This window comes from Canis lupus, chromosome 3 (genome assembly GCF_011100685.1).
Source record: "Canis lupus familiaris isolate Mischka breed German Shepherd chromosome 3, alternate assembly UU_Cfam_GSD_1.0, whole genome shotgun sequence".
Taxonomy (NCBI): Eukaryota; Metazoa; Chordata; class Mammalia; order Carnivora; family Canidae; genus Canis; species Canis lupus.
In genome coordinates this window covers 64,825,727-64,851,430 of record NC_049224.1, presented here as the reverse complement: position 1 = coordinate 64,851,430, position 25,704 = coordinate 64,825,727, and the positions used below count along the sequence as shown (strand labels likewise).

The window sequence follows — 25,704 nt, the reverse complement described above, 5'->3', positions numbered from 1 at the left end:
GCCGCAGATGCCAGCTAGCCGGACAAGCACGGCTGCCTTCTGATAATTGTCTTTACAGAAACAGGTGGCAAGCTCCTATCACATCCTGCTGTGATTACTTCAAAGGACTTTTAGACAATTAGTACAACCTCTTTGGCACAAGCTTTTTTTGTTGTTTTTTGTTTTGTTTTGTTTTGTTTTGTTTTTAAAAAAAGAAAACAGCAAACCAAAACAAAACACTGCGAGGCTGTGTGTCTCTAACTGGTCTGTTGACATGCCCACATCTGGGGAACAGAAGAATGGGGAGCGTGATCCTGGGAAGCCAGAGACTTCCAGGGCAAACACTCTTGTGCCCATTTCTAGCACAGGACTTACCTTCAGCCATGGCCTTGATGTCATCAAGCACGGGGATCACTTTGGGTCTCAGCTGGTCATGAATTCCGCCTCCTAGCAATGACTTAATATCTAAATTCAAAGAAGCAGAAGGGGTTGTGAGGGTAGGCTCCACAAATTTCCCCTTTTCACCTGCATTTTCCTCCTGCTGCAGGATTTCCTCCCTTGGAAAGCCATCTGTGGTCTCTCCTGCCCCCTTGTCATCCTTGACCTCAAATAGGTATTGATTTCTGGGGACATGTCTTCCTGCTATTCAAAGTCCCCCCACCAGTAGTCCTGGGTACAAAGGCAGTCAGCACGGACTGGGTATTTAACGCTACAGGCGCCTCCACCAACCCACCCCACCCCCCACTTTCCGAAAGTTTTTTGTCATCTCTGACAAATTTTTTTTTTGTCATCTCTGCCTTTACGGAAGAACAAACATTAGTACCAGTTTTCACTAACATAAAGGATTCTTGCTTTCATGAGGAAAGGAGAAAAGTGAAAACATCTCTCCTTGTTGATTTTGCAGAGACAGCGAGACTGGCACCTCCAAGCACCTTCCCCGGGAATCACACCCAGCATGTCAGGGTCGAGCACCAGAGCTCTGTGCTGTCTGAGCATCTCCACCTACTGTGTGCATTCGTTAGCAAGATGTGTCCGATGGTAACCAGAAAGCCTAAGAAGGGTGATTTGGGGGTTATGGGAAGGCTCCAAAAATCTTCCATATAAATTAATGGTAATTGTTTCTTTTCTTTATGCCATTTTGTGTTACAAAAGTATTCACAGGAACGCTCAGCTTTCGGATGGCAGGAAATCTGTACTAGGAACACGATGTTTATAATGTGGAGTCATACCTGCTTGTGTCTCCAATCTCCTTGCAAGACCAGAGTTTCCCAACTATGGCACTATCAGTGTTTTGAGCTGGAATATTATTTCTTGTAGGGGCTGTCCTGTGTGTTGCAAGGTGTTTATAAGCATCCCTGGCCCCCCGACCAACAGATGCCAGTAGCACTGTCCCCAGCCTCACCCGCTGGGACAACAATGTCTCCAGATGTCACCCAAGGTTGTCCTGAAGGCAAAACCACCCCTGGCTGAGAAGCCCTGAGCAAGAGGCTGTGGACATGCAGGGACCAGAACTAGCCAGCCCTCTATCTCTGAAGCCCGCTGGTTTCTCTGGGGAGCCCATTTCTGTCTGTCACCATGGACCCGACAGAGACTCATGTCCTCTGTCACACGGAGAAGGAAAAACAAGCACTGGTGACCACAGAAAAATCAAAAGTATTTTTACAATAAAGGCTTGCTTTTACTCATTGGGTAGCAAGCAGCAAACCTTCTCTAACCTCTGTGACTCTGGGGAATTGTTCTGTTTTGCCTCAAATCTGAGGCAGAAGTTGGCATACTTCCTCACATGGCACATGTTTTATGGGACATGGCCTCAGTGATTTCTAGCCAAAACCAACCAACCAAAAATCAAATGAATTTGAGGCAACTTTAAGTTTACTCACTATCCAGGTCTGAGAATGCCTTTTCTTTAGTGCTTGCGTACTGGCTCAGCACATAGTTGATTTGCTAAAAAACAACAACAACAAAAAAAAACATTGCATGAAACTCTTCTAAAGTCCAAAGCCACAATAAAGAGACATTTAACAAAAGCTATTCTGAGTCAGAACATTTTAAAAAGAAAGCAGCTTCTTAGAGATATCTCTATTTTCTGATACCCAGACTTCTTAATAATACTCCAAAACTTATCATCTTAGGAAATATGATGTATAATTTGTCCTGATTCTGAGCATTGGCTCTGTAAAGAGTTGGGGCAGGGCCAGCTTGGCCGGGGACAAATGGGCCCCTCTCCTGATGGGGCCTCTCGTCTTCTAAGCAGCCAGCCAGGGTATTTTCACACCATGGTCTTGGCAGCAGGAGAACAGGAGTGGACACAGTGAGCTCTCTGGAAGCCTGAGGTCAGGGTTAGCACAAGGGCACATCTACTGCCTTTTTTTTTTTTTTTTTTTTTTTGGTCAAAGCATGTCACAGGCACAGACCAGATTCAAGGGGTTGGAAACACATCCACCTCTTCACAGGAGAGACAAAAAGAATTTGAGGCCATTAGTAATCTATTGCAGTAGGAACCACCATTTTATTCAGTGGCTACTACTGAGCTGGCCCCCAAAGGGGCTGCTTAATCTCCTGTCTTCTGTGGCCCAGTGGACCTGCTTCCCCATCCCCTCCACAGCACTGGGTGCTACCATTTGTTAAATAACCACTGCCAATCTCCTCAGCGAAAATATACATCAGTATTCAAATTTTCATTTTTTCAACTACTAGAGTAAGATTAAATATCTCATTATGTTCGTGGCCATATTTCCTCTGTAAACTGACTAGTCACTTTTTGCCCATTTTAAAAATACATTTGTTAGACTTCTTCATATATTTTGAACTAGACAAGTTTCCCCAGAAGTCATAATAATTTACTATCCTTCCAAGATTATGAAAGCAATCCCAAAGTTCACCAGCCATTACTACTATATACTTAATGTTGCCAACTTTTTAGGAAAAGGGTTTTACTTTGGAGTCTTCAGAATGGTGGGTAAAAATCATGAATTTTTATTCACAGATTGGGAAAAGGAAACATTTCCCTCTTATAAAGCTATGAATAAAATTAGCTTCTCTAACCTCAAATATCAAATATCAAAAAAAGCTTGCATTTTTTGCTCTTTCAGTTCCAACCCCATTTTTAAAAACTGCTACAGTATTTAATATGTTAGTATTGTTTAGAATATAATAAATTTACAAGAGCACATCTCTGTGTGAAAAGACCCATGGAATCTGGTGGGGTCTGATTGTAAATTCAACAGGAAGGCATCCTCCTCCACATACTGGTACCCATCAGCTCAGCATCAAGTATTTGGGCTGGTTTCTGCTCAGACACTTTTAAAAACAATATTCTGTACAAGCAAGACACCAACATACTTCTGGGATACAGAAAAAAATATGCCCTCCAGCCACCCTGTCCCCCTTCTCTCAAAACAACTTCTCTGTGTGTGTTTGTACATAAACGTGTGTGTGTGTGCACGTGTGTCTACATGTGTGTGCGTATCCCCTTCCCAAGGAATTCTACACATCTATGCAGATATTAGCAAATGGGTGTTTATAAAGCAGAAAACTCTTCTGTAACTTCATGCAAATGATGGGTAATTAACCATCTTGCCAAAGAGAAAGGACGATGGCACCCAAAGATTTTTCTTTTTTAAAAAAAATCAAGAGAACCATAAAATAGTCAAGCAGTTTTATAAATATTATAATTTTATGTTATACCTTAAAATAAAGTAAAATAAAATAATAAAATAACAACACCAGTTCTAAAATAACTCTTCTGTATGCTTTTGAAAATCACTCATTGGGCCGTTATTTCTCATCTACAGAATTAAAAGGTAGTATCCGTCTACACTGATTTCTTGAGTTCCTAGAAGTCCAAATGAGATTCCAAATACATACAGGGACTCAGAAAGGCCCCAAACACAAAGTGCCACGGGAGACACAGTTGTGGTTTTTACCGCTGGAGTTCCGATCAGGAGGGTTCTTAAGTCTTTTAAGTTGCTCTCTGCTAGTTTCCGAGTCTTCTCGATCCGGGTCCTCAGGTGGTGGTTTGCCACAAAACCATAGATGATACCCACACTGCAGGAAATGGAAAAGAGAAGGGAGGGCATTTACTATGTGATCTGTGGTCTTCTGGCCAGGCACAGAGAGAGCAGCTCTGCAGGTGCGAGGTGAGCAGGGCTCCCAAGCGGGGGGCCCCCACCCAACCCACTGCCACCGCTTTCCTGCCGAGATCCCATAATCCAACATGTGGGTCACAAAATGAGACTCAGTCCTCTCACGGGAAACACACAACCACTTAAGATATGTTATTCTGGGGATCCCTAGGTGGCTCAGCGGTTTGGTGCCTGCCTTCGACCCAGGGCATGATCCTGGAGTCCCAGGATGGAGTCCCATATCGGGCTCCCTGCGTGGAGCCTGCTTCTCTCTCTCTCTCTCTCTCTCTCACACACACACACACACAAATAAATAAAATCTTTAAAAAAAAAAGTATGTTGTTCTGCTGAATATTAATCTTATAAATGGAACAATGATCCCACTAAATTGTGGAGGGAACAGAAGGAGCAAAGCTTATGAGGCTGCGTGTGCAACATAGTGCCGTTCCTGCGCACATGCGAATGCAGGTACACACCCTCCTGCTGGGGCACACACAAACCCACCCCACCTGCATACCTCTGCTCCCTCCTAAGATGACTATCAGGCAAAATACCAAAATGGTAAGAATGGTTTGGGCTTCCCAACATTTTTTGCTCTAATTGTCTTTATTACTTTTTCACCCAGGTGGAAAAGAAACATGAGTTACCACTTTAGTATTAAACTGTCACATGGGAAGCTGCAGTAGCATACATACTGTATCATTCTATTTTATATAATGTACGAAATCAAGAAGCCAATGGTGCTAAAAGTTAGGGTCTGTATTTGGAGAGGGGCGGCTATTGACATCATCGCCATGCTCACGTCATGCAAGTTGATGCCTACATGATGTGGACACTCTTCTCTAAGTAAAACAACACTATGAAAGGTATCTTGCATGGAAAGTTACTCTACAGGAATATTAAAAAGTGTTCAAGTTTTCAAGCCATCTAAAATGTCTGCATTTAATCAAGGCTTCTTAATTCTAACTAGTTACTAACAATCCCGACTTAAATTAATTTGACAGGTTAGTTTGTTTTCGCGTCAAAGCCTTTCAACATTAAAACGTTACATTGAAAATTGCTAATTACCAAGGCCCTTCTGGATTTAGCCACTAGATGGCAGCAAGGAATTACCTAACCTGACACAACAGGCTTTAACCTACAGAAGTTAATGACAAAATTGTTCATTTGTAACCATCCAGTGGAAGGTATGGATAGGTTTCTAGAACAAAGGTTTGCAAATAATAGGCCAAATTCATGGCCAAGTGTCTGTTTTTGCACCCAAAGTCCCATGATCCCTAGCAATGCCTCAGTCTTGGGAAATGGGGATAGTCATTCACCCTATTTATAGTCCTGATTCGTTCCAAGCAGCATTGATTCATTGCTGGTCTCATTTAAAACATATTTCCCCACAGCAGAATTCCATAGGTATATTAAGTTTTCCAAACTGATCCCAAAAAGTCTGTAACACAATGTTGGACATTTCTTATGGTTAACAAGTCACTGTGGAATGTGTACTAGGGTAGGAACATGAGACATGGGTTCTAGCCCCACTGCTACCCCTAACTCACACGGTGGGAGCTTGAAAATGTCACTCTCATTCTGTGAGCTTCAGCGGATATTGCAAAACTGAAAATTAAATTGGAGAAGTACTTCTTGAACTGCAAAGGAGAGGAGGTCTGGATGTCCACAAGTTCTCTAAGACCATTTTTTTAAAGTTTGGGTTCACGCTGATGGGAATTTAAAAAAAAAAAAAAGAAAGAACATTAACAATAGTCTGTGCCATTTGGAATGATCACCTTACAATCCATCTTCACGATCCTTAAGCCTGCACTGGTATTTTTTGAGACAGGTAGCATACTATAAAAATATAGCTATTAAATGATGCGCTCATGCCAAACAAGGCCAAATGACCCAACACAATGTTGGAGTAGTGTGAACAGAAGAAGAGAAAAAGTTGGGTTGTAGCAATGCACCTGCAGCTTTGTCATGCCCAACTTTAAATGTTCCATCTCATGATGCGTCGGGGCCACCACCTGAATACACCTGCCCATCACAGCATTTCACGCTGGGGGCCCCTTGCTGTTTTTCTCTCTGCAGTATGACCACACTGCCATTCATCATTTTGTTATAGAAGAAGTCAAAACGAACTTGGAAAACAAACAACAGGTCCAAGTCCACCTGGCTTTCACTGGGCACCCTGGATGGGAGAAGAACCTCCTTGTCTTGAACTCTCAGAGGGCTCTCCCTGAAATTCTGGTGGGCTACTTCTCACTTCATACTTTAATTTGCCCTTATTTCTACCCATGTTTAATTTCCCTAGAAAGGGGTGGAAACTGCTTCTTTGTCAGCTTTGGATAAATGATGGGTCTCTTGTCCATGGTGGGTGCTCAATGAAAGTGGACTTAAGGAGTGGGCTTTGTTTCATTTGATCCATTTAGAAGATTAGCCATATGTTTGGAATGCCTAGGTCATAAACTGCCTTTGTTCCTTTATTGAACATCGCATCTTGGCCTTTTGGCTAAGATCAAGTGTTCCTTTACTGAACAAATGCCTTTACTCAAAAGATCATCAATCAGTAAAATGAATTGTAATACAACTTTGCAATAAAACGTTGGATTTCAATGTGATGTATTTAAAAATACCTACATTTCTGCCAATCAGTTATGGATCCAATTAAAATGAAAGCATCGATCTTTTTAAAAAAAACAAACTGTCCTAAACAGAATTCTGGAATAAAATTCAGCAGCTTCCAAAGCTGATTTTCAGGCCCATAACACATTGTAAATCCTATATTTAAATTAAGGATGGCAAATCCAAATGCCCACATAGCCAGGCAGAAAGCACAAGGGGCAAAAGTATATGGTATGAACCTCTGCGAGCTGGGAGGTCACAAGTGGGAGAGGGAGCAGGTGCTCTGTCTGGCAGGTGCCACCATGATATGAGACCAGTATTGTCAGATCTTCCAGTTACTCAGAAAAATCTGGAGGTTTGGATTTTTATGTAAAATCATCCCTTTTTAAATATTACCAACTAATTAAAAAAAACTCTAAATACTATGCAAACCAACTGATAGTCTCCATTTGTGATCTCTAATTTAAAACACCTCTTTATTTATGCTTTATTTTATTTAGTTTTTAGAAAGAGAGAGTGTGTGGGCATGGGTGGAGGAAGGGGCAGAAGGAGAGAGAGAGAATCTCAAGCAGGCTCCACACCCTGAGATCAGGACCTGAGCCAAAATCAAGAGTCAGATGCTTAACTGACAGAGCCACCTGGGAGCCCTTTAAAACTCCCATTTAGGGACATCTGGGTGGCTCAATGATTGAGCATCTGGCTTTGGCTCAGGGCGTGATCCCAGGGTCTTGGGATGGTGTACTGCATCAGGCTCCCTGTAGGGGGCCTGTTTCTCCTTCTGCCTGTGTCTCTGCCTCTCTTTCTGTGTTTCTTATGAATAAATAAAATCTCAAAAAAAAAAAAAAAAAAAAACCTCCCACTTGAACACAGAGAATTAAAAAGTTATGTTTTTGGTGCCCTTGATTTACAAAGTCTTTATTAGTCAATACATATTTTAAGTAAAAAAAAAAATCACATGAATTAATGTTATTGTTTAAACAACCATCAGTCATCTATTAGAATAGAACACTGAGGGAAATTCTTCTCACCCAAAAAGGAAATAAAATTTCTATGACTATTAGCAATCTGGCATTTGATGTGTGTTTTTATGCAGTACAATAAAATCTCTTGAAATGTTTAGCCAAAGACAGGAATTTTAATTTTTATGGCATATTAGTTTTACATCTTCTATATTTTATTATGGACAGACCAATTTTATCTCATATACACTTAAAAGCAAATACTTAAAGCTTTTAAAAAACTAAGGCTCAACCTGAAAATCTGTAGCAATTTTTTTCCCTACCAATTTCCAATGACTTAATGAAATTAGCCAATAAAAGCCAAATAACTGCTTTCAGCCTATAACTGATCTCTTATTTTGTAAAGACAATTTTTAAATTTTAATTTTAAATAACTATTAATCTTATTCACATTAAGAAAGTCTCATGATTTTCAAGCGTGCTAGCTCAGTTTCTTTTCTAGAACCTTGTGGACTCTAAGCCAGGAATTGACCATCACAATCCTAATAAAAAAAATGAATTTTGAAAGTAGCCATCTTCCTGGCAGAGACTAGGATTCAATTTTCACCACAACAATTGGCAAAAGCTGACTAACTAATCAGAAACGTAGAAATAGGGGGGTGGGAGTGAATGGGTGACGGGCACTGGGGGTTATTCTGTATGTTAGTAAATTGAACACCAATAAAAAATAAATTAAAAAAAAAAAAAGAAACGTAGAAATATACTGGAAAAATAATGGCATGGCAGTTACTTTTTGTTGTTGTCCACCACCTTTTTGGAATTCTGAAAAATGCAGTGATGACAAAGCACAAAGGAAAGAAAGGAGAGGAAACTTGGCTTTTTCTGGAGTCAGACACATCTGCTTAAACAGTCTACAGCAAGAGATGGAAATTCAATCTTCTGCTGATGGTCAAACAGCCTTACATAAACATATGTCAACGTCTGTGAATTCTAACATTCCACAGCTGCCTTTGGAAAAGCTCAGAGAAAGAACAGGACCACATATATTCCATATATATGAGGGCGCCTTTTTCCTTAACACCTGTGCCTTTCTCCATTAAAAAAAAAAAAAAAGATTTAATTTGTTTTAAATTAAAAAAAAAAGATGGGAGAAAAATAAGGGTACTCAAGACTAATATAAAAATCAACTTCAGGATTAACTGTTATGCAGTATATAGCCACAAAATGAAGCTGAGACTGATTTAAAAGGCAAGTAAGCTGCTTTGGATTTATCAAAGAGTTTTTAAAAAAATCATATCCAAAGATTATTTATCAATTGTATCCAATCTCTGCTGAGGTCAGTGTAAGCCAGAGGCTATACCTCCTTTTCTTTCTCTGTCTTCTAGCTTTATTGACATTCTTTTGCTTCTTATTTTTTTTTCCTTTTTTTTTTTTTTTTTTAGAGAGTGAAAGCCTGTGCACTGACAAGCAATGTGGGGAAGGACAGAGGGAGAGAGAGACAAAGTCTTAAGCAGACTTCACACCCAGTGTACAGCCTGATGCAAGGCGGGGCTCAATCTCATGACCCCAAGATCAGGACGTGAGCCAAAATCAAGAGTCTGATGCTCAAGTGCTCAACTGACTAAGCCACCCAGGTGCCCCTCCCTCTTATTTTATCTAATATGATTTTATGGACATACTTTCTTCTCCTTTCTATCTAACTGTAACATAGAAATCTTTGCTTTCCCCAGGCCTTCATCTTTTTGGCCGGTTTTGATTACCTGGAAGTAATACAGAGCTACTATTCAACTCATAATGTTGAAAATACTTGCAAATCAATTGTGGTTTCAAAAGAAAGATATCATAATATCTATTCCAAATGTAAAAATGCAAGCCAAGAAGTTTAAACTTCTAATGTGAGCTTAAGGTAAGCTAAACAATCTTTAACACTACTTTTTTAGAGCTATTTATGATTTATATATAAGTTCAGTAGATTATGGAAAGTTTGTTTAAATTTGTCACTTAGCTTCAAATAGATGATCAACTTTGTTTAAATTATATTGAAATTTAAGATGTGGTTTTTACATTAATAAGTTTTACTTGGGTGGAGAAAAATATCTCAACTGAATGTAGAGTAGGCTATAGAGAATCACACCATGTATGTTTTTAAAGAATTTTCTAAACTAAAATATCCCTGGAAGGAAAAAAAAAAAAAAAAACCACACATACAACTTATCTAAATGTATTTGATGGATCTGAGTTTTGAAGAATTAAAAAATAACTGTAGCATTCATTTTACATATAAATGAAAGCCGAGTTTATTTCTGACTTTGTAGCTTTATTGTTCACATATTTTAGTACTTTAAAATTTTTTTAAAGACTTTATTTTATTTGAGAGAGAGAGTATGAGCCAGAGGGACAGAGGGAGAGAGGGAAGCAGACGCCCCACTGAGCACAGAGCCCTGCACAGAGCCCTACCTGGGCTCAATCTCAGAACCATGAGATCGTGACCTGAGCCAAGGTCAAATGCTTAACCCACAGAGCCAACCAGGTGCTCACTGGCACTTTAAACATAATGTAAATAAATTTAAACAGTTCAGGGTGATGTACAACATATCTGGCACATAATTACGTATAATGTAAATAAAAGCCCAATTTAAAAATAGAAACTAAATATAGAATGTGTGCTTCATTAAAAAAAATGGAAAGTCTATTATTACATATGTAAACATTTATTTGGGTAAACAAGAAGTTACATGCAAGAAAAAATGTTCCTGAAATTATGGCACATGTATTTATGTCAAGTGAAAACTATTAACTTGTTAAATAAGTAATCATGTTAACAAGAAGCCCTCAGGGCAAGTATTTTCACATGACATTTTGTCACGTGAGCCTCATCTTTGATGGCCAGAGTATGCCTCTAGAGAGGGAGAAGCACAGCTGTCCAAGTCTCTGGATGAATGAAAGATGGAAGTTTTAGTCTTAAAAGAAAAGCACAAGGATCCCTACTGGGTCTGACAGGTCTTTGGACTGCAACTGAAACTTTTCTAGTAGCTGGAGAGGAAGTAACCACTCCCACAGCTGGAGGGTCTGTGCATTCCTGAAAATATTTCAAACACAAAGCAGAGAGACAGGGACATCTGAAATTACCATTGACTTGATCTCAAGCTGCTTTTCAGAATTCACCGTACAGGGACAGATTCAAATTATTTACAAAGAGAGAGTGAGGAGATAGAGACAAGAGAAAAAAAAGAAAAAAAAAAAAATACCAAACTCTCCCTGGTGGTCAAACAAGGGTGTGTGAATTTAGCAATCCATTTACTTGGGTCCTGTTAACACATAGACTGTTAAAGTCTATTAACTATTTCCAGAAAAAGTATATCTTTGTTCCAAAAAAAATGCCCCGGAATCAGTGGTAATGCACTGGCGTTTTTGCTCTTTGTGGAGATTTTTTTGGTTAAGTTTAATTTTTGGTGCAATTAGTTCAGTAAGTAACACCTGAGCGTATCTCCTATACGGAGATAATTCAAAAAAGACAACAAGTCTGCCTGCAATGAGAAGTTGATTTCCTTCCTACCCTCCACAACCAGCAAATTTCCTTCCTAGAGGCAACCACTGTTGCCAGGTGGCAAGCCTGCCACATATGCTCTATGCAAATATAACCAAGTATTTGTGTCTCTCTCCTTTTTCATTTTTGTCCCAGGGCCTACTTCTCTCAATTTGTCTCTCCTGGGGACTGTTTCCTATTATCATGTCTAGAGCTGCCCGGTCCCGTCCAAAAGGTGTATTGTGTTCCGATGAATGATCACCCCAAAGCATGGGTCCTATCAAGACCCTGCTAATGGTCATACTGCAAGAACTTCTTGGATTTCCAGCTAACGCTTCAGCTGGTTGGCCAGCTTCAATTGTTTGTTTAATTTTGTTCAATTTATGTTTAATTCTGAATTCTGCTTAAATTCCCTTCCATTGGTTATTTAGCAAAACCTGAAATATCCTACTTATAGCTACCGAGCAGATGCAGTGCTTGGAGAAAACAGCGAGGGGGAGGCTGACTTCCTGTCCTCACTGTCTCTGTGTGTCCTTGGCGGCCTAGCATTATTCACATTGTGGGCACCTTATTTCTGTTGCTAAATGTCAGGACATTTCATTGGCTGCATGAATGATGAGATGTGAAATGATGACCAAATAACCCAACCAAGGGGATCAGTGGTGGAGGGGGAGAGGGAGAGACAGAGGCTCCTAAGCAGACACTGCACTGAGTGCAGAGCCGGATGTGGGGCTCGATCTCACAACCCTGAGATCACCACCTGAGCGGAAACCGAGAGTTGGACACTTAGTGGACTGCGTCACCCAGGCGCCCCTAAAATGTTACTGTCCTAAAGGCAGTGTACTTCCGATTGGTCAGTCTGTTGGAAAGCTCATGGCAGCAGAAGGAATTGCAGAAGAAACATTCTAAATCATGAAGCGTGTTCTAGGCTTTGGGAGAGGGTAGCAGCGTCACTGCAAATCCAAGAAGGCTGAGTTTATTATTAGAAAGTTAATTCTATTCTACAGTATTCTCACATTCCCCAATTCAGGGACTATACCTATCTTTCAAGATCCCTTTGAATGTACAAATCAACTAGCAAATGCTCTGCCTTCTGCAGGCCGCCTGTCTCCAAACAGCTATTTAAGGAAGGCGCTGCTGTTCTGGGAGGTAAATACTTTTTGCAGGCCAAGATTTATCAGCTTGTCTTCACGATGAAAAAAAAAATACCGAAGAGTTGGCTTGGCATGTAAATTAGGGCAGCCTGATTACAACACTAACTTCTGTGCATAGTGACATTGTGTTTGAACCATCCTGGACATGCATTTTTTGTTTTCTGTTTTATGAGTGTGCTGTTGTTGTTGTTATTTTGCTTTCAACTCCTGGGTTTAACAGCTACCACATGGGACATTCCTCACCCACCCCAAACACAAATCAGCTATCCTCCCAGATTCTACTTGCCTTATGAATATACAAATCACCAGGAGGGAGACTGTAAAGTATTTCCTCAGGAAGGCCCCATTTTTCTTCTGTCGCTGATGCATTTCTCCACCACATTTGTTACAGCAACGACACAGACCAAAGCAAAATCCCACCAGCGGCATCAGAATCACAAAGAGCAGCCCCAGGACAGCACAAATAATAATCCCGATTTCATAGTAGATAATCTGCAAGTCAAACAAAAGAAACAGCATATACTGTAACACAAAATACCAAGTAGCACATTCCATAGCTTGCATGTTTCATTTGTTTTAACCTATTTGCCATCATGAGTTGAATCTTAATGTGTGTGTGTGTGTGTGTGTGTGTGTGTGTGTGTTTCCATCTTGATGCTCTCTCTTTTCTTTTTTTCTTTAGAGGGAAGGACAGGGGCAGGGGGAGAGGGAGAGAGAGAGAATCTTAAGCTGGTTTCACACCTAGTGCATGGAGCCCGATGCAGGGCTCCACCTCATGACCTTGAGAACATGACCTCAGCTGATATCAAGAGTGAGGCTCTTAAAGGACCAGGCCACCCTGGAGTCTCTTGATGCTCCTTCTTGAAACAGAGGAAGCAGATGTGAATTATCGGAATATGTAACCAACCAGTTACTATCTTCTTTCAACTCACAGTAAAATGTCCAAATGCATGGTCAAGTTGCAAATGGCTTAATTTAAATCCCAAGGTCAATTGGGTTTGTTTTTAAATGGTGTAACAAATTTTGGTAGAAGTATTTGCTCTATGAATAATCTACATATCGGGGCACTTTTCACCAGAAAGACAGGACCAATATAAGCTATTAAGGATTCAAAGCACTTTGGATTGGATCAATTAATGACAAATTCCTAGTTACAAATGAATCTGGAATATATCTAAATCGAGATAAAAGGCTTAGACTTTCTGAGTCAGACATGTTAATCAGAGGCCACTTGCTTTGTTTCCCATTCATATACTGGGAATAATAATACATACCTTGTAAAGTCATTGAGGATATTGCAGATGATGTGTGATTAATGATAATAGCCAAGTAAAGTATGTGGGCCAGAGAAGACACCTTAATAAGTGGTACCTGCCATGCTGTGCCTGTGAGGCTGGGCTGGGCAGCCTGTGTCTCAGATAGTCCTATGTGCCTAGGGACTAGCATGACTTCTAGATATAACCATGTACCTAAATATATTTTCATAATCACTGCTGGCTGCATTCTGGGATAAAAAAATTGATGCAACCAGATGACAAAACTTGAGTTTATTCCAATTCACATGTACAGTTACTTAAATTCTCATAAAGCAGGACATTTTTAATGAATGACAATTACAGATTGGCTGTTTGCAACTAATGGACCAGCTAGCTAGCAACAGATTCTGAAGCCGCGCTGAGCAGAGTAAACACAACACAACTGCTGTTTGAAGGAGTGAATGCGATAGTACTTAGTACTAAGTACTAAGTACTGGTTCTTAGTACTGAACCAGAAGTCAGAAGCCCTGCCTTAAATTCCAGGGGGCTTCTGGTTTCCTACACCAGAATTAGCATTACTGTCATAAATAGTGAGGGTCAGATAATTAAATGATTTAATGTGAAAACAACCAGTCAAGTGCCCAGCACACAGCAAATATTCAATCGATATTAGTTAACTCTGTGGACAAATGCTTCAGAGTATTGAGGTGTACATGGCACTTGAATATTATCTCCTTTGATGTTAAGGATAAAATGCTAAAAAAGAAAAAAGTGGTTGAATTTTGCTGCATTCATCAAGTTCACGCTCCTGCTTAAACTAAGTCGCACCCCATGGCCACAGAGTCATTACCTGCTGGTGCGTGTAACCCACCCCTGAGGACCCACATCATTGGCCAGTTGAGAAACCAGCCTCAGACACCCCAAACTCTTCTCTATTTCCCTATTATTTCCCAGCAAATGTTCTAAATTATTTACTTTTCAAGGGGTTTAAAATCCTTTCTGAATCCCAGGAGACACTGAACCCAAACCCAGAAGGGAAGGTGTTTTGCAGTTTTAATTGTACTATGTTTAGCTCCAAGTACAAATTTCACGCTTTATATAAAACCTTTGCAATGCTACTGACTCAATATTATGTCAAAAAGTTTCAGGAACAGGACATGTCACATCAAGCGTTCCCTTCTGGGCTGAAGTCTGGCAAGGGCCTAAATAGTTTTCTGATACACAAGGATCTCCAGAGAGCTTCGTGGATTGTGTTGAGGAGAAGATCAAGATTGAAATTTGCTGAGATGGGTCGCTATTCTTTGGTGAGGTACTAAAACCGAAAGAGAAGATTTAATGATGATTCCATATACAAAAAATGAAGCAAACCATTGAAAAAACCATCACAATGGAGAGACAGTGAAGAACAGAAAGTTCTGGCAGAAGCATCTCATTACTCGCTGGCTTTAGACAGAGCAAAACAAGAAACAGCAAACAAAGACTTTACCTTCAGAGTCAAGACAACATTTTCTGGCTGTGGAAGTCAAAGCAGTTGAGGAGTTGAAGAGAGTGAGGCAGAGGCAAGCATGCATCAAGAAAACAGAAAAAGTGACATGAGCGATTAACCACAACTGAGAACATTAATATTCCATACAGAGAAAATCAAGTGAGAGGTGGATCCACACAAGACAGGAACAGAAAACTTGAGTGCTTATTACAGAAACAGCCTTTAGGCAGAGTCGGGTCTGGAATCTACATCTGAACTTTATATTCAGATTTCTTGAAAGGTTCTTATCAATATGCTAATCAATTGTGGACAGGGGAGGAAATTAGAGGGAAAGTTGTACATGCTTTACACACTAACCATGTGGTCTTCACACAATAGAAGATCAGTAGCTGCCTAAAGCCCCAACCAAATGCAACATTTTCCAAAGTGTCCTTTCTAAACTGAGAATCTGATGGCATCATTCTCTTGCTCAACAGCATTCCATGGATTCCCACCATGTTTCATTCAAACCTCTTAATGCAGTCGTCTTGTTACTTAATCCTGGCTTCATGTTCTGTTCTTCTTCATGCCCACCATTCTCTTCCTAGGAAGAAGCTTCACGCTCCCCCTTCCTCCCTCCGGCTCACTGGTGCTGCCTCCTCGCCCAGAACATTATTCCCTTCACTCCTCGGTTCATGAAACTCAAGTCTGTCTGGATGTTGCATCCTCCTGAGAATCTGTCTTGATAATCGAGTCTGGGTTTGCTTTCAGGCCTGCTTCATGCTGCCTTGGAGGCCACACCAGTCCTGCATGGAAGGACTGGCTCCCACGGGAGCACTGCCAGAGCTGTGTTGTTCACTCCGGGAGAGTGAGAACTGTGACGTCATGCTCACCATTCTCTCCCAAGTGCTCACTCCGGGACCTGGCATGCAACAGGTGCCCAACTGGAATCAGATAAACTGATGAACTGAGGGAGTTCCCTCAATGGTGGTCCAGAGACAGGGCTGGACCGTCCCCCAGAGAATTAGGAAAATGAAGACACAATGAGTTTCCCATGAAGTGAAATTTGCTCATTTTATCCTTTTGTGGAGAGAGGGAGGTGATATGTATATGAAAGGGGACAGAGTTAATACTGCTGCTATGATGGGTTTTAAATATCCTTGTGTGGCAAAATGAAATTGGATAACTCTCAGTCATTTCCTGGATTACTTTTTTGAAACTCTGGAAAATCTAAAAGTTCGGAAACAATAGCTTTACATGGCAGATTTTCAAAGACGCGAAAGAACGATGCCTGTGATATTACTAATTTTTAAGTTGAGGCATCCAAAATATTGGGGTGGGCAGCTCAGATGTACATGTCCACAGGATCACATGGGGCATCTTGAATGACCCTGGACTCCCCTCTTGGGTGTGGGCTCTACGGGCTTGTTGCCTCCCAAACTTACTACCATAAGCACCTCACAGGACATGTTAAAAAGACTGGTTCCATCTCCTCCCCTAGAGTGGGGATCAGGAGATTTGGGTAAAACCAGGAATCTGTCTTTAAACAAAGCTCGGTTTCAAGACTATGATCAGGTGGGTTCGGGAAACCTGCTGTCAGCTCTAAGGGCTGATCGTGATGGGCTGAGGCCAGGCCAGAGCCACCTGTAAACTACAATAATCAGCTGATTCTTTTGTGTTTCATTTTCACATGGAGGGGTCGGTCTGGTCTGATATATTTGATGGGGTACCAATAACTCCCCTGCCTAGTGAAGCTGGGTGCATCTTTTCCTTTCCCCTGTTCATGCTGGTGTCACACAGGTATCAAGTTATTATCATGCAATGCAGCAGTGTGAATCTGGCTGTGCCACTTTGTGTCTGGGATTCCCCTCCAATTAATTACCCATTATTGTCACCCAGGGACCTTTTGACAAATATCAATAATCGGCCAGCCCTGACCAACTACATCAGAATCTCTGGGGACAGGCCTAGGCCTTGTTGCCAATGCTACTCTGAGTTTTTGTTACTTTACTGACAGAATGGGGTAAGCAGAGACCCTATTTTATGTGGTTTTTGCAAAGAGAACAAGAGAAAACAGTGAGAAGCAACACATTTTTTGTCTTATTCTATTCTAAGTGCTTCACGTAAACTATTTAATGTATGTTGAGTTAATACATGTGGAGTGCTTAGACCAGGGTTTCCCAGAGTAATGCTCAATTAGTCATCCTTATCACCAGAAATAATAATCAAAACATGTTAGCATGATTCTCATCCCTCAGCTCCAACATGCCTCAGGCAATGATCAGTCACCGACTGCCTGGCACTCCTTGTTCTCTACATGCTTTGGAGAGTCCTAGAAGGTACTTCCCTTAGTTGGAAAGGACAGTGTGCTCTTACAGGCAGCATGCCACATTCCCCCTGGAGGGCAGGAAACAAGGAACTCATTCACTTACCTTTTGCAGACACACAGAATGGGTTCCAAATACCACAGACCCACCTGGAATGATGACCTGCCATTTCCTAAGTGCCAAATTGATAGCCAGTGACTGTTAGCACTGGTGAGGTCATGAGAGGCAGCAGGGAGGACGCCCAGGCCCAGCACCTGCCCCCAGGGGAAGCTTCAAGAAAGGGAAAGGTAATAATGGTGGGATAACTTGAATGAGGAAGGGGAGATGACCAAGAGGCTGGAGTGGCGAGGGACCATGACCACAAGGAAATGAACCCAGGAGGTCATCACAAAGAAGCTGGCCATTCCTATGGATAAGGATGCACAAAATGAAAAGATGGAGGTGGTGGGGGGGTTGCGGGGAGAGCTGTCCCCTGGGAAGATTTCTAGAGAGCGGGTGGTACCTAGGGATTGCTGGTGGAAGTGATTGTAAACCATCTACCTAAACTGTCCCAAACTATGCATTCTTTGAAGACAGGAATCATGTCCTTTTATTTAATGGAGGAGCCACCACTTGACAAGCCAGGCTGAGAGGCTCTCTCTGCAGTAAATCCAGGTGAGCTGGGAGGATGGTATGCTGTCTCCCTCGGTTTATCAGTCAGCTGGAGGATTGGAGAGGGATCACCCAAACTCTGATCCCGAGGAACACACCTCAGATGCTCTGCATGGCTCAGTTTTGTACTGGAGTGTGGGGCTTGGCACACGCTGAGCAAACTGAATGGACAAATTGTCCATGTAGTAGAGACTAACACCACCGGTGAAGATACACTATTCCAACGAGGACCAAATGGCTTAATACTTGCAAAATCATGAACAAGGACACCCACCCCATAGCACATGCTACAGACACACTAGGAACCTGGGATTATTACAGCCATTGCTTGGATTTCCATAGCTTCACCTGCCTGGTCCTCGGCTCTCCTCGTGGCTCCTTATTTCCAAATCCTATTCCCCTCCTGGACCTCCATGTCTGCCAGGCTTCAACTATGTGACTCCGAGGCACAACCAACCCCCAACATCCACGTCTATATCTTCTCCCACAACCTCCCTTCCCCCAACAGAACGTTGGCAGAGTGAAGGCCATACTTTCCCGTGTTTGTTCCTGTCCCAGTGCATTGTTCCTCATCAGCCTCCCGGGGGGGAGGGTAAACAAGGATAAAAGGAACACAAAAGAACCAAAAGGAGAAGTATAAAAAAAAATGTCAAGAAGAAGTGGCCAAGGATCTAAGGATCTTAAAGTATTACTTTGAACTTTCAGCTGAAGTGTAAAAAGGAGGCAGTTCTGCAAAAGGCAGTCCTATTTTCCTTCCAAAGCCAGGTCCAGACCTTGGAACCAGAGGTCTGCTGGATGCTTCCAAACCTCCTTGTGAAGAGAGTTCGCTAAGAGAGCACCCTGCTAGAAGGCCACCGACTCAGCAGCCCAGCTCCACCACCACCTGGGGGTTCACCAGAAAAGAAAATGATGAGCACAGGACACAGAAAGCTGAAAAGCTGCCCCCCAGGGACACTTGCCTGGTCGGACCTGACTTGTGTGACCGTGTGGATTAGACAGCCAGTGTGGGGGCGGTGGGCACTGGGCAGTGAAGAGGGTCCTGTTGATACACCCCCATACTCCTCAGGCCTCAAGCACCTCCCTGTGCCTCCTCGAACTTCTAGCTTACTGGCATTTCTCACTCTACGCCAGTAAGAGTGTGAAGGCCTTTTCTGGAACTGTAGAAGATCAAGAGTGCTTAGGGATTAACACTTTTCCCCATGCCCACATGGCCCTTACCCTGTGCCCCTCCGTCTGGGTGTCTAGAGATCTCAGCTCCCTCACCCTGCCCATGGGCTAACTCAGACACTAGGACTTTGCACCGTTTCCCCAGCAATTCTACAGGATGACACTTCCGTCACCCCTCGTGCCAGATGGCCTCATGCCACACACTCCCTAGTATTATCTCTCCACTTCCCAGCCTGCCTTCCCTGCACCTCCCAGACCAATGAGTCCTCAACTCTGGGTCTGCTTGGGAGGACTCTAACCCAACATGCCCAATATACAGCAGACTAGAAGCAACCCGAGAGCTCCCCTCCCAAGTGCTTGGCTTCTCTCCAGTGTCTTAGACTAACCAAAACCCTCTTTCCTGGACAGTGGTGGAAAATGCGACCCAGTTCCACATGTAGGAGAGAATTGAGGTCATTCGTGAGGGCTCAGATCTGTCTTTTTTCCACTTTACCCCCATACCAGTGGTTTTTGCTCATTTGCAAAGGCACCTAAGTTGGAGAGAAAATCAAGCTCTAGGGAGATGGCAAATTTTACAGGTGCTCTAAATCTGATACTGAGCCCACCATAAAGGACTTGCCCAGCTAAAAATCCTGCCATGCATGGTGGCAGCCCAATTCCAGCTCATACCTGTTGGACTGCTGAGAGTCACCTCAGGGTCTCAGGATCCCATCCTCCAAGGCCGGGACCAGGTGAAGCACAACCTCCACCCATTCCTTGGTGTAACTAGTTGGCATTCAGGCCAGGCTGCTAATGGCACACTAATTTTCAATATCAGTATAAAAGCAACAGTCGCTCCACAGGCAGACATGGGCAATCATGTTTGGGAGATATATGAAGCCAGTGGCATTTAATAATGAAAATGTTTTCATAGCTAGGGTACTAGGGAAGGCTATTAGCACCAGGGAGAAACTGGCTCATCATCTTTTATACACATAAATAGTTTTTAGATAAGGCTTTCCTCTTTGACTTCTGTGTTTGTTTGCTCTCGAGTATCATTTTATTGCAAATTGAGAATAAAGGGCATGGTAAGCATGGTATCTGAGGTACCCATTCGCTGGACAGGAGTTCACTGCACCCTCCCCCTACGATGCCCCCCACACCCACTGGGGATACTGTTGTTCACGTTTGCTGTGGCTGGCCATTAGAGAATGTCCACCATATGCCTGCTTTTATTGTTTTGAGAGTCACCTTCGTGCCAGGGAAGGAGAGAGCAAAGTGCCTGACCCTGTAGGACCAAAAGCCTGACAAACAGATTCAAGTATTTTATTATATTATTATTACCCTGACATTCAGTGCAACAAACATCTGTCTGTTTATTTCACTGGCAACCCACACTCGTGGTCAACCAAAATCAAAATAATACACTCCTCCATTTAGGTAGTCGATCCTAGAGCAAACGGAATGAATGGGCAGAGCAGTGCTGGGGTAGTAAGTAGAGGTCCTGACGCACAAGGTCCTTCAATACTTTCTGAAAATACCGTCCACTCATATCAGCGAGCGTTCAGGGTCCCAGCTCACCTCTCCTTCCACTCCACTCTTTCACACCTTGTCCTGGTGGTTTACTTGGGCCCCAAAGCCTGGGATGCCAGCGATGCCACCTCCCCACCTGCTCCAGCCCTGCTTATTATCCTTTTTACAACAAGCCCCCAAATCACCGCCTTATGGAAGAGCTTCAATTAGATTTAATTACTTCCATCTACATTCCTCTGCATGTTATTTATAAATCTACCTATTTCCTTTTTCTCCTTCTTCTTCCTTAAACAATTAGGTACTGTCTCTGCCATCTGGCTCTTCACCTCCTGACAAGGGCTATTTTCCTTATCTCTAGTGGGGGCAACTGCACACTTCAAATGTGAAGCTGTTTTTTTAACAAACTATCTTTTAAAACAAAGTATATATCCCTGTTTCTACAAGCGTTCAAACAATTCTTCTTAGAGAGTTCTCCCTTAGCTAAAAGAAATACCATAATACTTCCCTTAAAGAAGTTTCTGTTTTAAAATAACACACAGCTTGAATTTCTGCTGTTGTTCAAATGGGATTTTTAAGGTGCTTCAATATTCCATAAAAGTTCTTAGTCAAAAAAAAAATTACAAACCTCACAGATTAACTGATTGTTTAAAGATTTACTTCCAAGTCAGCCAAAATCTTGTATATACTTATTTTAATAACAAAGATATCAATAAAAATTACCTTATCATAATCAGTTGAGAAGTCAAACTTCTTTTGTAGAATTTTTCTTAAAATATCTGGGGGGGGAAAAGCCACAAAAGAATAGCAAGATTACTTTTCCAGTAAAAACACAAAATCCGTATTTAGGAAATGAAGTCTATATATACTCACAAATTACTGTACCTCTATGTAATATTCTTATAATTTTATTCCTATTTCCTTTTTTAAAGACATATTTGTTTTAGAGAGAGAAGAGAGTGCTCACACATAAGCAGGGGGAGCAGCAGAGGGAGAGACAGGAAGAGAATCCTCTAGCAGATTCCCCACTGAGTGGGGAGCCTGATGCAGGGTCTCCATCCCAGGACCCTGAGATCATGACCTGAGTCAAAATTAAGAGCCAGATGTTCAACCAACTGAACAACCTAGGCACCCCAATTTTATTCCTGTTTCTTAATGTAGGTAAATAATTGAGCTAATGAGGCTCAAACCAGAAGCAAAGAATGGAAGACAGGTATTTTTGACTTACTATTTTGCTAGAATTAGAAGGTTGCCATTTTTTTAAAAGCTTTTATTTATTTATTTGAGAGAGAGACAGAGATAGTGATAGAGATAGGGAGAGAGAGCATGAGCAGGGAAGAGAGGGGAACTAGTCTCCCCTGCTGAGCAGGGAGCTCAACGTGGGGCTCAATCCCAAGACCCTGGGATCATGACCTGAGCCGAAGGCAGATGCTTAAAGATGCTTAACACACTGAGTCACCCAGGTGCTGGGAGGGTTGCTATTTTTAAGAGTTTTCAATCTCTCACAAGATACCTTAATACTTAACTAGCATACACATCATTAATAATTATGGATAAAATAATACACTGAAATTGCTCACTCTTAATTTTTGGAACCACAAATGCAATTTATTCTTTAATCATTCCACATTTACATAATAGTTTACAAATAAAAGGAATCTTACAATTAACTTAATCCAGCAGTTCTTAACATGAAACATCCTTTTCTTCCCATCTGCAAGCAGTGCATGAAAATGTGAAATAATATGCAAAATGGAATTTTCTTCCCCTGCATGTTCGTTTCAAATTCCTTTCAAATTCCTACAGAGGTTACCATTCGCCTCTTATTCTAATGCACCAATCTAGTAATGATATGATGTAACTGATGCCCAGACAGAGAGAATAACTTGTCTAAAATCTCTGCTGTGTGAGGGGGCCAGGCCAAGGCCCAGGATCCTTCCCATGCTCCACACTGTAACTGACCCCAGCAACGAGCTTCTGGAATGCTATAGCTGCATTCCATACAGATCACTTCTAAAGTGTAGTCCAAGGGGGTGGGGGTGGGGGGCAAAGGAAACCCTACTGTGAATCCTTTCATAAAGTAAGAAGTTCAGATTTAAATGCCAGAAATCAAAGCAAGCCACCTCCTCACAAGGCTTTCTGAAAAACAACTTCTCACCTGCACAGAGCACACTAGATGGAGCAGATCTTTAAACAGTGTGCTGCAGGAGCAGGGATCAAATGGTAGGTTTGGGATACCTACCTTAACCCCAGGGTACTAGGAACCCTGGTTATTCCTCCAAGGGACATCAGGGAGACCCAAGGACAGGAGGAGCCTGCGGCTGCCCAGCCCCACAGATCTCCCACCTTGAACTAGTCGTTTGGTTTGTTTGTTATTTTTATTTTTTTAGATTTTATTTATTTATTCATGAGAGACACAGAGAGAGAGAGAGAGAGAGAGAGGCAGAGGGAGGAGCAGGCTCCATGCAGGGAGCCCGATGGGGGACTTGCTCTGGAGTCCCCAGGATTAGGCCCTTGACCGAAGGCGGCGCTAAACCACTGAGCCACCAGGGCTGCCCTGTTTTTTAAGATTTATTTACTTATTTTAGATACAAAGAGAGAGAGAGAGAGAGTACATACATGGGGATGAGGGCAGAGGGAGAGAGAATCCTGAAGCAGACTGCCTGAAAGGTGCAAAACCCAACTCAGGGGGACTGGATCCTAGGACCCTGAGATCATGACTTAAACTGAAATCAAGAGTTGGCGATTAAACCGACTGAACCACCCAGGTGCCCCTCTTCGGTCTGTTTTATAGATTAGGCTTCTGTTCTAGATTTCATTGGATATAAGGGTCTACCAATAATTGTTTATTTACTTATTTTTAAAAGATTTTATTTATTTATTCATGAGACACACAGAAAGAGGCAGAGACACAGGCAGAGGGAGAAGCAGGCCCTGCGGGGAGCCTGATGTGGCACTTGATCCCAGGACCCCTGGATCACACCCTGAGCTGAAGGCAGAGGCTCATCCACTGAGCCACCCAAGCAGCCCTGATAATTTTTTTTAAATGATTCAATTAATTTGACAGAGATAGAAAGAGACAGAAAACCCAGTGACACTTCAGAATAAACCTGATGAAGCATTACAAAATCATGATTTTATTAAATCTCAACCAGTGAGTGACCATCTTTTTATTATCCTGTGTGAGGAAGCAGAAGTCTACCCAAGGCGCTTCTGCTGCGCACCCTGGTGACCAGCTGTCCCCAGAAGGAGCACGGGGCAGTCATTTTGAGGTGGGAGCTAAATTCACCAGGTGTCTCACAGAGCATCGTTTGCACTGGAAAGAAAGACAAACCATGGTTATTTGGACTTAAGTATCTCGTAGACATTTTCTCTAAAAGGGAGGAAGCCAAGCCTGCAACTTCAAGAAAGCGACTGATGGGACTTGTTGCCAGTGATAAAATTAGAGCACTGAAGCAAAAATTAGAATTCTGCAAAATTTGTATCCGTGGGGTTGACAGACGTGGGGTTTAACCACATCGTTCTCACGACACTTTAACAGGTTCTATCAATAACACATGTAGCAGGTGCTTCCCTAACGGAGCTATGTGTAGGCAAGCAAATATGACACATATGGATCATGTGTTGGCCACAGCCACCGTGAGACAGTGACAGTCTTCCAATGTCAGACAGACACTCCCCTCGGTTCGCGGGAGGACTCTCTCCGGTTCCCGGGATCCTGGTGGTCCCAGGTGTCGAGGAATGGTCCCAGCTACTCCAAACGACACTCCTTACTGACAGCTGACCCCTGTCCTTTGTCTGCCTACTGGCCCTGTCCCTCTGCCAATGCAGATCCTTGCTGTGAGGGCCAAAAACCCACCAGAGGTTTTGGAGCAGGGATGGTCTCCCTCCCTCTCGTTTTGAGCGGCACTGCCTAGAAGTATATTGCAAGCCATGCGAGTAATTTCAAATTTCCTAGTAGCCACATTTAAGAAGTGAAAAGAAACAGGTGATTATTTTAAATTAATTTTAATAATATGTTGTACTTAGTCCAGATACATGCAATATGTTTTCCCTTTTCTATGCAATCAATATAAAAATATTAATGAGCTAGTCTTCTTTTCACACAAAGTGTTGAGAGTCTGGTGTAGATGTGCTTCGGTACATTTAGTTCAGATTAGCTACCATTCAAGTGCTCAGTGGCCACCCATGGCCGTGGCCTCTGTACTGGACAGAACAGGGTTAGAAGCTGCAGGTCATCTACCTTGGAGCGATTCCATTTTACCCAAAGCACCAGGGCTTGTCTTTTTATCTCCCCCTTCCTCCCAGTGTACCCCAGTGTCATGAGAACACAAAATGAGCATCCACAGTATCCATTTTCCCTTCGCCTTCCCTAAGTGGCTCTTAATCCAGGTAATGATCATGGGAAATGCCTGTAGTACGCAGCCCAGTATCTGTATTTGTAAAGCCCTGGTATTAATGCTGCTGCTCACATCTCCTGTGGGAACTCATGAAGCCCCACACTAGGAAACTCTTATGTCAGTTCTAACACGTTCATTGCTGGTGAGAACTCGGAACCAAGTACAGTCCATCTCAGAAAGCATATGGAAGATGCAGGGTCCCAATTCTGCTCCTCAAGCTCCCGCCACCCCTGCTTGGTGGCTCTGCTGCACTACAATCCTTTGTGTCTGTCTCTGTCTTCCTGGCCAGCTCATTAAAGGCTTCCAGTGGAGACTATCTTGACCTCTGGATCATCTGCATCCCTAGAAAGTTCCGGGGTCTCAGAACTGTTTGTGGTATTGAAGCTGCAGAAACATGACACTATCAAAAAAAAATTGTTGCTTTGTTTCTGCAGATCAGATGGGATTCCAGAAGTCTGTGATTAGTTGCTGGTATTGCCTAGTGAGCAAGGTAGCCATTAGCATTTGCATGACCACAGTGTTATCCTGCCATCCATGAGATCTTGGTGTGGACAACAGTGCCCCCCTGTCCCGT

At 42.4% G+C, this 25,704-nt stretch overlaps 1 protein-coding gene across 1 annotated transcript in view; it reads right to left on the bottom strand.

Moving 5' to 3' along the window:
- Nucleotides 1-25,704, bottom strand: part of PROM1 (prominin 1) — a 101,223-nt gene that overhangs the window by 43,113 nt on the left and 32,406 nt on the right. The window contains 5 exon segments of the mRNA NM_001314109.1: nucleotides 355-444; nucleotides 1,860-1,923; nucleotides 3,906-4,026; nucleotides 12,642-12,847; nucleotides 21,454-21,509. Coding sequence (NP_001301038.1) covers nucleotides 355-444; nucleotides 1,860-1,923; nucleotides 3,906-4,026; nucleotides 12,642-12,847; nucleotides 21,454-21,509 — 537 coding nt within the window.